Here is a 13,615-nt window from a genome sequence, read left to right as displayed (position 1 = left end):
GGTAAGTGACTGCTTCTCATGCATGTTTTTTCAACAGATTTATTTTAAATTAAAAACAATGAACATTTTGGAAAAGGCAGAATGTTTGACTGTAAATCCGTATCTTGGTCCAACTGTATCCTGGGCAGGATCTGAACAGGATCTGAACAGAGTAATAGCACCGGCTCCTTCTCAACCAGAGTGCAGGTTGCTCTAGTGCTGTACTGAAGAGACCTTCTTGCGGCAACTGGCATGAGAGTTCGTGGAGCACTTTCTGCCTAGCCCCAAATCTGTTTGCTCAGATAGAGCTTACACAGTTTCCTCTTACTGTATGCTGGGTAGCCAGCTGCTACATGGTGAAAGGGCAGAGTGCTGTGCTGGTCAGTGATAGCAGAGCTTGGGGAAGTAGATTCCTATGAATTATTTCCTACCCCCCAGCAGCATTTAATTGTGATACAGTAAGCTGCATCTGAGGCACTGAATTGGAATGGAAACTGGCTCTGCCAGGGACAACAGGTTCCCAGCATTGTCCTATCAGAACGACAACCTCTAATATATAATATGCAAGAGGTTCAGCAGTTCAACACAACTCAGATGAGACACACTCATCCCAGCAATGTAATACAGCACAAGATAATACCTGGTACTTAAAACCATTAGTTAATGTCTAGTCTCCCTGCGAGGTAGGAATCACTATTTTTATATCTGGAAAGACTGATATGGGTGGCTCCCAATTCTTCCCTGCAAGATGCAAATAATTGCCATTGACTCAAAGGGAGCGACCTGGTATTATGTGGTGGAAGAAATGCCCAGGGAGGTTAAGGGCCTGGCTCAAGGTCACACCCCAAGTCATGGGGAGAGCTGGTAACAGAAATCTCACATCCTTTTCTCCCTTATGCTAATGCACTCAGGGATACTACAGTTGGAATCTTACCTACTAGCTCCTATTCACAGTGAAAGAAAACCTGAGAAAAGTTGGCTCTTAACATTTACCCCAGAGATTTAAGATGAGACTCTGGTCCATCTGTTTAGAATGTTCACAGGGCAGTATGGCAGGCTCTAGGACATTGGGGCCTTCATACTGAGATTCACATTAAAATACATGTTTAAAAATGCCATTAAAAAGCACTAGAGGGTGAGACTCCCTTGTCAGCAGCCCAGGGAAGATCATTTATTGGAGCTAGGCCAGAGAATCTTGACTGCTCAGTTCTTGACAGCTGCCCAGAGAGTAACAGGGAAGATCTGCTCAGCTCCAGCGATCAAAGGGAGGTGGCAGTAGCCAAGAACCCTTCCCAGCCACTGGGATACATCCCAGCCTCTTCCCCTTTGAACTCCACATACACATCACAGAAGTATTCTTGGCTGTTCTGTGTTCACCCTCCCCCAGGGCAAAGAACAGATTGATAAAGTGCTTAGAATCAGGTCAGTTTGCCCTTTGTCCCCAGGATTGCATCTGGCAGTCTCTTAGGGCTGAAGGGCAGTGGGACTAGCATGGAGGCAGCACTTGTCCTATCAGAGTTCCACAATCTGTTGCTCTTAATGGTCATCCCTGTTTTAATGGGCACAGCAGCTTTAAGAATTCTTAAATTCTGCTCCTCTGAATCTGAGCAAGTACATGGGTAAACTTATCCTCCAAGGGCTGCTTACCAGCTCCTCAACTGTGCACTGCTTTGGAGAAAGATTCCTTCTCTCAGGTTACGAGAAGAAGGTGATGCGAGAGGCTACCGTTTTGCAGCCTGTCGATGAGAACGCTCTCTCCTCCTCTGGGAAGTAGGGAATGCTGTCAGCAACTGCCTGAATGATGTCCTGCCGTACCGTTAAGCCTTGCTGGATGAGTTCATTCACCACACACTGCTTCACGTGGTGTTGCTTCAGTGGGAGAAAGGGCACAAGGAGATCAATGAGGTGCTCCTCGATGATTCCAGACTTCCAAAACCCATCTGCAGGAGAAAAAGGGGAGGCAAAGAGTTTTACCTTCAGAGTCTCTCTCAGTTCTTTGGAATTCAACCCTGTTAGCATAGCAGATGCCCCCACCCTCTAGGAGGAATCAGATGTCAAAGCCAGCACCACCAGAGCTGGTTTCCAAGAAGTCATAGTTAGAGCCCTGTGTGGATACAAACATTTGGATTTGCATCCAATCCAGGAGCCACAAAGATGGTAAACAATACAACCGCAGTTGGAAATGCAGATATCTGTGGATATAAAGTGGATATCCACAGATTTGCCGGGCTCTAGTCATAGCACCTAGAAGAGACAACAGATCTGCTTCTGCTCCAGATTCAACTGAGGGAGCTGGGTCCATCTGTTGTCCACTAAGTAGTCAAATCCAGTGGTCTCCAAGCACATGGTTCCTAACAGCTGTACTGATACTTCAGACCCACCGACGTATGTTAGGCCCAATCCCAAGAATTGCTGAGCATGGAAATAAAGGAAATCTCTACGTACTCAGTACCTCTCAGGATCAGGCCCTTAATAATTAGCTTCTTACTGGGCCCCACTACCCTATCTGCCTACTATTCAGTTGTAGGTGTCCCTTCTCCCAATGGAGCTTTGTTAAGCATAGTAATGTTTCTGTAGCAGAACCCTCCTTTCATCTGCCAAAGCAATTCATCCAGGTCCTAACTCCACCTCAGGCTTCTCCCTGAAAACTGGTAATAGCTTGACACATCTGTAAAACACTGTATAAATATCATTGGCTTATTTGAAATAGGGTATGGCTCCCACGGCTGGTGAACATGCTCGCTGAAAAGCATTTCCCAGTTGATGGAAAGACTTACTATTGGGATTTTCAAACACAGCTTCTGAAACTGCAGATTCCAGATCTTGCAGGCTTATCTCTTCCCGGTCCTTGCGGGCGTACCAGAGATCCAGCGTCATTTGATTAATTTGCTCACCTCCTCCGTTGCTGAGCAAGACCAAGACAAGAAATTACCAGAAAGTTATCCCATGACATCAGTACTGTACTGCAGTGGCAGTGCCTCATTCTGCAGTGAGTATGGAAGCAGTCTTAGTTGGCCTATGAAGACTGCTACAGAGGTTGCCAAATAGCGGAAAAGGCAAAGCACTATGAGACCATGTACCTTTGCAGACTAAAATGAATTGAGATCTCATGGATCTGACAGAAAATACCTGCTCTGGGTGATTAAAATAGGGAGGAACTTACTAACATTTGACCAAATTAGTAGCATTGGATTAGAATAATCCCCAACCTAGTTATACTTGCCGCAGAGGGAGCTCTCTTACCTTATGAAAATGAAGATAGCTTTTCTGTAGTTGGTTCCATACACAACCCAGGAGGGTCCAAGGAATGGTATAATCACATCGATCAGACCTGGGTGCATCTTATCCATTTCATCAAAGAGAAACACTGATCGGCCACAGTTTGTCAAATTCCCCTGGATCCAACTCTTCAGATTTTCCTGGAAAACCAAACCAAACCAGTTAGGACCACAAACTTGTTCGAAGAGCTTGAGCTACCAAAGAGCTAAGCTTACATGAGAACTCAGCCTGGGCTAATAATGCCAGAAATAGCAACCTCCAAAAGCTGTTGTTCCTTAGAACAGCACTTGTGATGCTCTGTCTGGAAAGAAGGATTAACTTTGTACAGTGCAAGACTGACTTCCATTTGTGAAGGTTCCCTAGTAAACTGTTTTGCTCTTAATTCAACATGGTGAATTTTGCCTAATTTAATATAGTCTTACTAATACAAATCCATATAAAGAAGAATATGGAGTGGATCAAAGGGAAATTCAAGAGCTCCACAAGTTTAATAGTCAGACCCCAGAAATTATTGAACATGTACTCTCTCTCCCTTCACTCTGTGCTGAGACCAGCCATTAGTATGGACGCTTAGGAAGATATACTTTACCCAAATTGAGTTCTCGTGTAAGCATGTGAGACTCTTCTGATGGCAATTGCACATGCTTACACCACAAAGGCTGCAGCTGGTCCAATATTTATACCATTCCATATTTTAATGTACAAACTTTCTGGTGAAATGTGTTAGTCTTCACTGAAGCACTTTTTCCAACAGAGGATTTTAACTCAAGTTTCTTTCTTCTGAGGAAGCAAGAGAGCTATGCATTTTTCTCCAAATACAGTGTCATGAAAACCCAAAATGCCATTAGTTCTCCTGCTCCATTCAGTATTTGTCAGCTAACCTTCCTGCATAATTTCTTTAGATTCTGGGCAATGCCAAGGTTAATGGGAGTACAATCAAGTAGTTAGAGCAGAGGGCTGGTAATCAGGAGACTGGGTTGTATGGCCACTTCTTCCACTGACTTGCTGTGTAACCTTGGGCAAGTCACTTGCCCTAGCTATATCTCAGTTTTCCCATCTGCATAGCTGAGATAATATCCCATAGGCTTAATTAGTGTTTGGAAAGCACCAGAACAGTTTCAGATAAGAGGTGCTATAACAAGTGCTTATATTGCACTTTCCAGTATGTGCTGAAAGGTGGGAGAAGAGTCTCAATACTTATCCAATGGCTGACTAGATAATCATAAGAGGAAATCAGTCTTGTAATTTAGCTTTCAGAGGCAGCCTCCATTCTTACCTTGTACTGCTTGATCTGTTCAGCGTGGGGAAAGTGCACTATTGGGGAGAATTGATGGACATATGGACTGCGCAGCCCATCTCGGAACAAGTAGCGGACCAGCATGGAGCTCACGAAGGTTTTCCCTGTGCCAGTCCAACCATGGAAGGACATCACCAGAGGTTTGACAGGATCATGATTTTGTAAAAACTCCCTCACTCCTTTCACCACCAGTTGCCTCACCAGGTGCTGCCCAACCAGGTTCAGGGCCAAGTCACACTCCAGACCTGGAATGAATCCAAACCAAGATTTAGAATGTGTTGGGGTTAAGAGATGGATGTTATTTGGGCTGTTGTTTGAAGCCATCTCTGCCCTCCCCCCTCAGATGCTGGGTTGGGGGATATTTCTTCCTTTGGGATAACTTCAGTTGGCTCAGGGCCTGTCTATGCTTAAAAGTATACTTCTTTTACTTTACCAGTATAGTAAAAATAGCGTGGATGCATTTTTATCGGCATAAAAGTGCTCAAGGAACTGAAAAGCTATACTGGCATTAAGGCACTTTAATAGCAGTGTAATTGCATTCACACTATAGCTTTTACTAGTATAACTAGTTAAAGCAAAAAAAAATCACACCCCTAACCAACAGTTACATACATACTGATAAAACTTTTAAGTGTAGGTAGGCCAGGCCTCACAATGGGAGTAATGGGATGCAGTTAAGAAAAGGAAATACTATGATGAATTTCAGGGGATATGGGATGGAGGAAAGGTCTGTCTCCAGAGGGAAGCTCCATTACTTTAGACATTTGAACTAAGAGTGAACAGAAACACTGAACAGATGGGAAGGGACTGTCCAGGGAGCAGGGTCACACTTCAATGCCTGGTGCAGTAAACGGGCTTCGGATCAGGCTCTAGTCAACACAAAACGGTAACTCTTCCTGAACATCTGTATGGCGGCAGCCCTGAAGGAATTGGTTTTAGTGTGGGACTCAGAGAAGGGGCATCCTTCCACCTCCTCTCCAAAGATGCTCTCAAAAGGAGCAGCCCTTCCCAACCATCCCCTAGCCACATCTAGCCCCCCCTCGCCCCTGAGATCTCGCCCTCTGCACCTGTGCTGGGGGCCGGCGGACCTGGTGTCTCCCCAGGGTGCGAGTCACCCCGTAACGGGGGCTCATGGGGCAGCAACCAAATGCACGTTACTCTTCGTACCGGCTCCTTAAATAGACAGTACCGGGGGGCGGCGGGGGGGGCACCCCAGGGGAGCCAACACCCCGCCCCTGGAGGAACCATCCTCTCCTGCCCCCCCCCCCCGAAGGGTGGCCCCTCAGTCCGGGATGACCCGCTCCACAGCTCCCCCGGTCCACCCCCTTCCCTAGCTGCTCAGGAGCCCCCCCAGAGACTCCCCGCCGCCGCCGCCCGAGTCCCCCGCTCACCGCGCACGTCGGGCCGGAAGTCGCACTCGCAGGCGGCCGAGAAGCTGCAGCGCAGGGAGCGCAGGTCCCAGGGGCTGGCCGAGCCCGCGGCCCCCAGCAGCAGCAGGAGCCGGAGCGGCCCGGAGCCGCCCCCCATCCCCGCCGCGCGCCGCCTCGCGGCCCGGACCACAACTCCCAGGCTGCCCCGCGCGGGGCCCGGCTCCCAGCAGGGCGGGAAGCAACGGCCAGAGCCGCGGCTGCCTCAGCGCTCGGGGGCTGGGGGGGGAGGCGCCAAAGCGGGCGGGGTGGGGCCTAAATGCGGGGGGCGGGGCCTGAATGCGGGGGGGCGGGGCCTGAATGCGGGGGGGCGGGGCTGTGCCCAGGGTCCTCGGGGTACAGGGCCCAGGGGGAAGCTTCTGCCTCAGCCTGAGCAGCTTCAATTCCCACTGGCTTCCCGGGGGGGGTCACAGGTGCCCAGCAGAGCTCTGCGTCTAAAGTGGAAACAGCAACCGAGGGAGAGCATTGCAGCAGGGCGGGTTGGTACCAGATCTGGGCATTTCTGGGATCATCCTGATTTTGGAGTGGTCCAAATGTCTCAGGCCTGGATCATGGGGTCTCAAAATAACTAGGAGCCCAGGTTACATTGTTGTCCCCTTTAGTCAGTGTCGGGATGCATGTGTTTGCCCCACCAGACAAACTTGCATTTGTGGGAATCCTAAGGCAAGGGTGAGGAGAGAGGTTTTCATCTGAGATTTGAAATGAGATGGAGCAGCGATGAGGGGGCGAGCTAGAGGGAAGCTTCTCCACATTGTAGGAACGGGACAGGGGGAACCAGAAGCTGCTGCACTCATGGATGGGTGCAGCTAACAGCGTCTTCCAAGACATGCATTCTGCATGGCTCAAGCGAGGATCTCACTTAGACTCTTGACTGGTGATTAGTACGCAGGTACGTTTGCTATTTTGGGATATGGGAGCGCTTCTGGGCACTTTCACACCCTCATTTTGCCCTGTACACCTGGGGGCCTTGGCATTGCAAACAGGCTCCTTTTAACAAAAAAGCATTTGAAGCGGTACCCTCTGGAGCCTGTCCATCCCCCTGCCTCCCAGCACTGAAGAGAGGAGGTTGCTGGAGAGGATCGCTGAGCATGCCCCTCTTGACTTAAGACCGAGCATAGTAACTCCTCAGTGGGTGCAAGCCTGTTGGTTTGGGGCATGAGAGCGCTCTAGGCACCTGAGCTCAGGCGGATGGCTGGCAGTGTCAGGCTGTTGCCTTTTTAGCAGCCAGCTTTTACTGGTAAATTACCCCCTTGCCCTGCTCCCCCCCCCCCCAAGACACTTTGACAGTTGTTTGCAGTGTTGTTGTAGCCATGTTGGTCCCAGGGTACGTCTACACTAGAGACCTTACAGCGGCTCAGCAGTACTTGTTCACATCCCTGAGCGACATCAGTTTTGCCGACATAAGTGGTAATGTGGACATGAGAGAGACAAGGTAGGTGATGTAAAAGATCCTATTACCTCACCTGAGCGCTGTGCACACAAGCATGTATATTGGTTTAACTTATGTTGCTCAGGGCAGTAGTTTATTCACATCGCTGAGCGACATAAATTATACCAACATAGGCTGTAGTGGTAAGTTACGCAACTCTAAAAGCACCACCAGGTGGCGCCTTCTCACTAAATCCAACACCCCCATTTTTTCCAGAAGGTGCAGCACATATTGTTACTTGGCTTCCTCCTCTCCCTGCACAACCTCATGGATTGTCTTCTATTCCTTTCGCAATCACAGCAGCAGCATTCCAGCAGCAGCCACAGCAATTCCAATGGGATCAACAGAATTCCCCAAACCCTAGGTTTTGAGTGGTTTTATTTTTTTAAGTCGGCTTTGGAGCCCATAATCCAACCATCCTCCAGAACAGGCTGTTCTGGTCACCAGAATTACAACAAAGCAAAAAAAAAAATGTACAAGCCAATCAGGAGTTCTAATGACCAAGAGAAATTCTGGAGAAGTTTTTACCCTGCAGTAGGTTGAAAATGCCAGACCCAGAGGATAGCTGGGTGATAACCAGCAATCATCATTTATGAATGGATGGGTAGATGGCTTGTTCTGGTGTAAAGCAAAGAAGATAAAAAGGTGGAGAGGTTTTTAGAGCTAGGTGCTGATGACACCCTCTGTCTATTTCACCAGACACCTGAGGGTGTCTGTTACATGCTACATGTTGCATTCAAGACTGAGTGGGTTAGTCCCAGCCCTACAGACTGGGCTACTGTTTGATAGTGTTGTGAAGAGCCCTTAGTGGACCTCAGACTCTGGGGACCATCTGATTTTGAACATAAGCGATGAGTCGCCCCCCTCTAAGCAACAAACACATTATCAGAAGAAGCCCGCTGATCTTTTGAAGGTATGTGAATGCACTGTCCTCAGAAGGACCTCTGCTGTGCCTAGGGTACATCGCAGATCATTTCCCCCATGGTCTTTGAAAGGGATATGAAAGGCTTCCCAAACAGCTCTGCAGCCTTTAAGGATGCTCAAGGAGTAGCACTTCACAGTCATCCAATAGCCAGGTACGGCCATGAGTACAGAAAGCCCCTAGTCTGAACTGTGGTAGTACCAGCATTAGGAGGCAATCAGACAAGAGTACCTGACAGCAGGCTTGAAACAAGACCTGAATTAATTTGATGAAATTTGAGACTATCTTTATAGAAGTACAGAAGCACTGCTCCACTGGTATAGAGCATGGCAGAGAGAGAGGGAGAGGGAGAGGGAGCACATGTGGGACTTATTCAAGTCTGGCCTGAAACATCTAACCCTTGATCTTGGTGCTCCTCCTGCTGGGAAAGGATTAAGTGGGCTCTGCTGACTCAGTGTTGCAGGTGGCTCATTGCCCCATTTGGATAAGGGAGGTGGGAGTGACCCTTTGGGGAGAAAGGATCAAGGGAGTGGGCTGAACAGTTCTGAAGGAGGAACCCTAGGAGCAGCTAAGTGCAGTGAGAAGGCTTAACGTGAACTCTGTTACACATTGGGGTGAGGTTTTGACTCTACATAGTATGTAGACATTTTAGGTTGCAAGCAGACTCTTTACAACCAGGGCTTAAGAACTGGTTCATCATTTTCCCTCTATAGTTGGCTTGTCTGTTAGGACTGCATTAACCAAATTAGGACTTAATGGATCAACTTAACTCCACTGAGTCAACTGGAGTTACACCAGGAGGGAACAGCAGGAACAAGGTCAGCTTCACTATGTTCCTGCCTCCAACAGGTGAAATTACTATTACTTGATATGTCCTCAAGCTATTCCCACTGCAACTGTTCTATTTGTATGCCGCAGGTGCATTAAATTTCTAAAGTAATGCCAACAAAAGAAGAAACACCATCGATGCTTGGGGCACAATAGACACCACCGACACTTGGGCATCAATACAAATGCACCTTGAATGGTAAGAGCTTGTGTCACTATAGAAAAGTATTTTAAAATGTCCTCCAAAGACATGAGTCCATTGAGGAAGAGCATAAAAGTTTATTGTATGTAAGAACCAAAAACCAACAACAAAGCCCCCCCACCTGATATATGTACACTTATTTACAAGACAAAATGACGTGAGCATAATTATTTACAAGAACGCCCTCACAAGTCTGTACATCAAGAAGTAAATCTGAAATTTATTTACAGGCAGAATTAAGAGGCCTCAGACAAGACAGAGAAAAGATAAAATATCTGAGGCCAACAGGCTGTACGAGTGGGGACGGCACTGGGTGATCATAGCAACTGGACCCCACGTGGCTGAGAACCAGCAAAGCTGAATGAAGAACACAACGGTAATGAGATACCTTGTGATTGCAAGGCCAGAGGAGGTGGATTTCTGGCTTCACAGGCATCTTTGTGTAGATCAGCTGGGATGCACACACTGGCCTAAACTATAGCTGAGAATCAGCAGGAGGTCCTATGGCTGGGAGTGATCAGCGCTCTCCTTCCTCCACAAACGTGCAGCTCAAAACATTTGCACCAGGACTGCCCAGGGAATTTCGATAGGATGTTAGTGGGGAGGGTCCGTTAGTGAGATTCCACTATTGATTTGTATTGGTGGTCGAGGAGGGGAGGTCACTGCTTTGGGTGGAGATTAAAATGCAGCCTCCTGTCGTTTGCATGTGTGGAGCATGGATGGACCTATATCACAGTAGCTGTTCTGGGACCCCTCCCTCTCCCCCTCCCCCACCAGTCTGGGCATGCTGGAACTTTTCAGGAGGTTTCTCTTCTCCAGAGAGCTACAGCTGTACCCATCCCAATGCCCCGATTTCAATCCTGGTTAGTTCTTTCCTTTGCAGATGTTAAATGCCAACTTTCTTCCTCACGTCCTCCATCCACACCTGGCTGGCTCCCCTTCTGGATCTGTGGTACCCACAGCTGCCTAGCCCCATGGTTGCATGAGGAGGAGTGGGCTGGCTTGCAGACTGGGGACCTGGTTACTTGGCCTCTTGAAGGACTGATTGGTGCCACCCTCCTCCTGTGAGTTTAACTCCGAGTCCCACATCGGTTACAGTTCACTGAACCGCACAGAGGGCTCCAGCTTGTGGGACAGTGCAGTGAGGACCTTGTCGAATTTCTCATAGCGTTCCCGCTGGCTGCTCTCAGCACCGCGGCTGCCCCAAAGGAGACGCATCTGGAACTCAGTGCTGAAGATCTCAAGGAGCTCAGCCTTGCCCTGGAATCCTGCAAAGGATACAAGACCCAAGAGCGTCAGAGAGAAGCCAGCCCACCAGGGGACAAGCTCATCACATGCATGCTCTGAACCACCCTAGCCTAAATGGAGCAGCAGGAAGCAGCAGGGATTCCTCTGCCCTTCCAGCTGTCCTGGAAAAGCAAACTGGCCTGGGGCCATGAGATCAAGAGAGCACATGGTAAAACGGTTATTCCAGGAGCAGGGTTGGGAGGCTTATGGTTCAGCCACACAATGCCTGACTCTAGCCTGGAGAGAGATTGGCCGAAACATGGACCTTCTTACTAATAGTCCTGCGATAAAGTACGAGTTACCCCACATCCAGTCCAAGGCCTTAATGATGCTCTGTTCAAAGTCCCTTCAAACACAATGGGCCAGATTCTGCCCTGACTTGGAACTAGGGTGACCAGATATGCCGATTTTATAGGGACAGTCCTGATATTGGGGGCTTTTTCTTATGCAGGTGCCTATTGCCCCCTACCCCGATTTTTCACACTTTCTATCTGGTCACCCTACTTGCAACTCATGATTGCTGGGAACTGCTATGTAACCCAGCTTTGGAGAATCTAGAGGGAAGCGGTGGGGGTGTGATGGGTGTGTACCCCATGGAGGCAATTAAAAAAGTTAATGTGGCTTGGAGAGGCCAATTATGCTATCTGGTTGCACCTGGATGGTGGGCCAGGCGTATCTGATGATGAAGCCCAGCTGGGCGGTACAACAAAGACAGGAAGTCTGCAGCAGAAGGTACTGCAGGAAGAGAGAGTGAAGAACTCTACAGTCACTCTCTGGGACCAGAGAGTGTGGGAGAGTCAAGGAGGAACCCAGGGGCAGAGTTGGCCCTGGGATCTTTTCCTGAGTAGAGAAATCTAGCAGGAAGCCAGGAGTTACACAGAACAGCCACTGGGGATGGAGCAGGCTCTGGTGGTGAGTAGCCCTGAAGATAGGGCAGAATATGGACTTCTAAGGAGAGAGCCCAGGGAGGTGTTATACTGAGGTGCAGAGAAGGATGAAATGTCAAGCCCAGGGACAGCAGAAGTGGGTTTCCATTTGTACTTTGTTTGAGATTTTGTTAGGGGATTCCAGTGGGAGCCCTGTATGGCCTGGCCCTGAGAGAAAGGTAAACCTGGAGAGGCTGTGGGAGAGGCCAGCTGATAGGATACAGTAGGAAGGGAGGCAGCAGCTAGGAGTCTGACAGAACAGACCTTGGCTGCTGGTTATAGAGTCTCTTGGACTGGAACCCAGACTAGAGGGAGGGCCTGGATTCCCTACCAGCCTCTGGGGAAGGTGGTGTGAGGCCCATTAGATGGGGATAAGGACAATGGAGAGCCCTAAGAGAAGGGCATGGGACTGAAGAGCTTTTGTCAGGATGCTGGACTGTTGTTGAACTTTCTGTTATGCTGGGTGGGGTGAAACAGGCCAGAGCTCTAAGTTGGGAGAAGAGGTGGATCACTGCAGGTGGTGCTGATGAGAACTTTCTACGCCAGACCCAGCCACGTGCTCCAGTGGGGAGTCCCCTTTTCCACAGGGGTAAATGCTGCACAAGACCATCCAGCTGGCTGCCGAGCTGAAAAGCACCCTGGGGTGCTTATTTACTGCCAGCGGCATGGTATCCCCTGGTTCCATCCCCCTTCCGTACAGGAGAACAGCCCCAGTTCTGACAGCGGGACACCCTCTGTGGTGTGGAACCAGCTTCACGGGGATGGGAAGAGGAAGATCTAGTGTTGTATGGACCTTCCCCTTGCCAGTGGGGTATCTGGTGCAGCCTGGAGGGGCTTTTTAGCCCAAAGTGAGTTGGATATCACAGATCAGACTCAATGCTTCCTTACCCTGAAGCTTCACCTCTGCGTTGGTATGGTAGAGTCCCCCATGATGCGCCACCATCCGCGCTGCTTCCAGATGGGCCATGACAACCTCCACACCGTTGTCCGTGTTTTCCCAGGGCTCAGGGCTGTCCAGGAGCGCGGCATCCCGCTCCAGGAGTGTAATAAGGGGCACGATATGAGGGAAGGTGGTGTTGGTCAGCGGAGGGCCTTCTGTGAAAGAACAAGAACACACCCACACCCTGAATTCCCTGGCTACTGCCTGATGTTTCAAGAGCCAAAGGGGCCACTTCATACGCTCACCCTCAAAGTTTGTCATGGTGAGAGGTGCAAGACAGAGCCATGTGGACCGATGCCCTCCAGATAGCTACAGAACAGGTACAGTCTGGGCAAGATTCCCCCAAACAGGCACTTCCCAACATGCCCCAGTCCTTATCCCACAGAGGAGGGAGACCCTCCCAGGAGCAAGAGGGCAGTTCAGTCCTTGGCCTCTCACTACCAACAGGGGGGTCAGTTAGTACCAGTTATGGCAGTTTGTGTGATGTGGACACCTCTCCTCTACAAACAGGTCTGGGCCAGTCAACTCATTTCACCTAGGTCACTAAATAGCCATCAGATGATCAGTCCACTACAAGCCCTGCCCTGGACATGAACTAGGGACCTAGAGGGGAACGCTCCAATCCCATATGGTCCAGATTGTCAGGAGGGTAGAGTCAGATTCCCAAGCACTCAGCACTTGGAATCAGATTTTCCAAGAGAGCTCAGTATCCAACGCTGCTCTGAGCCCTTCGGAAAATCTGTCTGTCTTCCCAACTGTTTCCCTCTTAATGTCACCCTGTCTCCTTATGGTGGAACACACAGCTGCTTACCCAAGTCACCTGGGACTGGCTCTAGGAAGCAATGTTTATGCCCAGCCACTGCTTTTGTTTGTTTTGAATGGGGCTATTTGGAAAGCGAAGAGGCAGGACTGGTTGGAAGGGGGTGGCAGGCATTCCAGAGCACACGGGCTGTGGACAAGTGAACAGCTGGACTCCGTTAGCTTGGGGTTGCAGCTTCTGCAGGGTCTTGCACCTTCTACATCCCAGCAGCAGTGTACAAACGCTGACCGTAATGCCCTTGGCATTACTAGGAGGGGGGAAGCTCATGGGGGAGGAAGG

General features: G+C 49.5%; 2 protein-coding genes and 1 long non-coding RNA gene across 4 annotated transcripts in view; 1 reads left to right on the top strand and 2 right to left on the bottom strand.

Annotated features, from left to right (window-relative positions):
* Positions 1-76: 76 nt before the first annotated feature.
* Positions 77-6,082, bottom strand: TOR2A (torsin family 2 member A). Its single transcript, XM_074974211.1, has 5 exons — positions 5,947-6,082; positions 4,535-4,800; positions 3,223-3,398; positions 2,757-2,884; positions 77-1,919 (listed from the first exon to the last, which is right to left on the bottom strand). The coding sequence occupies exons 1-5, from the start codon at positions 6,080-6,082 to the stop codon at positions 1,675-1,677; spliced, it is 951 nt and encodes a 316-aa protein (XP_074830312.1). The 3' UTR covers positions 77-1,674.
* Positions 6,083-6,742: 660 nt separating this feature from the next.
* Positions 6,743-9,812, top strand: LOC141999943 (uncharacterized). The gene is made up of 3 exons (XR_012642116.1): positions 6,743-6,871; positions 9,252-9,360; positions 9,594-9,812. It is a non-coding gene; the product is annotated as an uncharacterized LOC141999943 (long non-coding RNA).
* The window catches only part of LOC141999935 (SH2 domain-containing protein 3C-like), a 46,170-nt gene continuing 42,037 nt past the window's right edge, over positions 9,483-13,615 (bottom strand). For both annotated transcript variants that reach the window (XM_074973834.1, XM_074973835.1), the window contains 2 exons: positions 12,465-12,671; positions 9,483-10,631 (listed from right to left, as the gene is read on the bottom strand). In XM_074973834.1, coding sequence (XP_074829935.1) covers positions 10,456-10,631; positions 12,465-12,671 — 383 coding nt within the window. In that variant the 3' untranslated portion in view covers positions 9,483-10,455. The remainder of the gene's footprint in view (positions 10,632-12,464; positions 12,672-13,615) is intronic.

The sequence above is a fragment of the Natator depressus genome, chromosome 16 (assembly GCF_965152275.1).
Source record: "Natator depressus isolate rNatDep1 chromosome 16, rNatDep2.hap1, whole genome shotgun sequence".
Lineage (NCBI taxonomy): Eukaryota > Metazoa > Chordata > Testudines > Cheloniidae > Natator > Natator depressus.
Note: the sequence above shows the minus strand (reverse complement) of the source record. Positions and strands in the feature narration are given on the sequence as shown.

Excerpts from the sequence above, each read along its gene's own strand:
- TOR2A (XM_074974211.1), bottom strand. The coding sequence starts at position 6,082 with ATGGGGGGCGGCTCCGGGCCGCTCCGGCTCCTGCTGCTGCTGGGGGCC. Across the intron at positions 4,801-5,946 it reads CTTCCGGCCCGACGTGCGCG|GTCTGGAGTGTGACTTGGCC; the intron begins GTGAGCGGGGGA and ends GATTCATTCCAG. Across the intron at positions 1,920-2,756 it reads TGTGTTTGAAAATCCCAATA|ATGGGTTTTGGAAGTCTGGA; the intron begins GTAAGTCTTTCC and ends TTTCTCCTGCAG.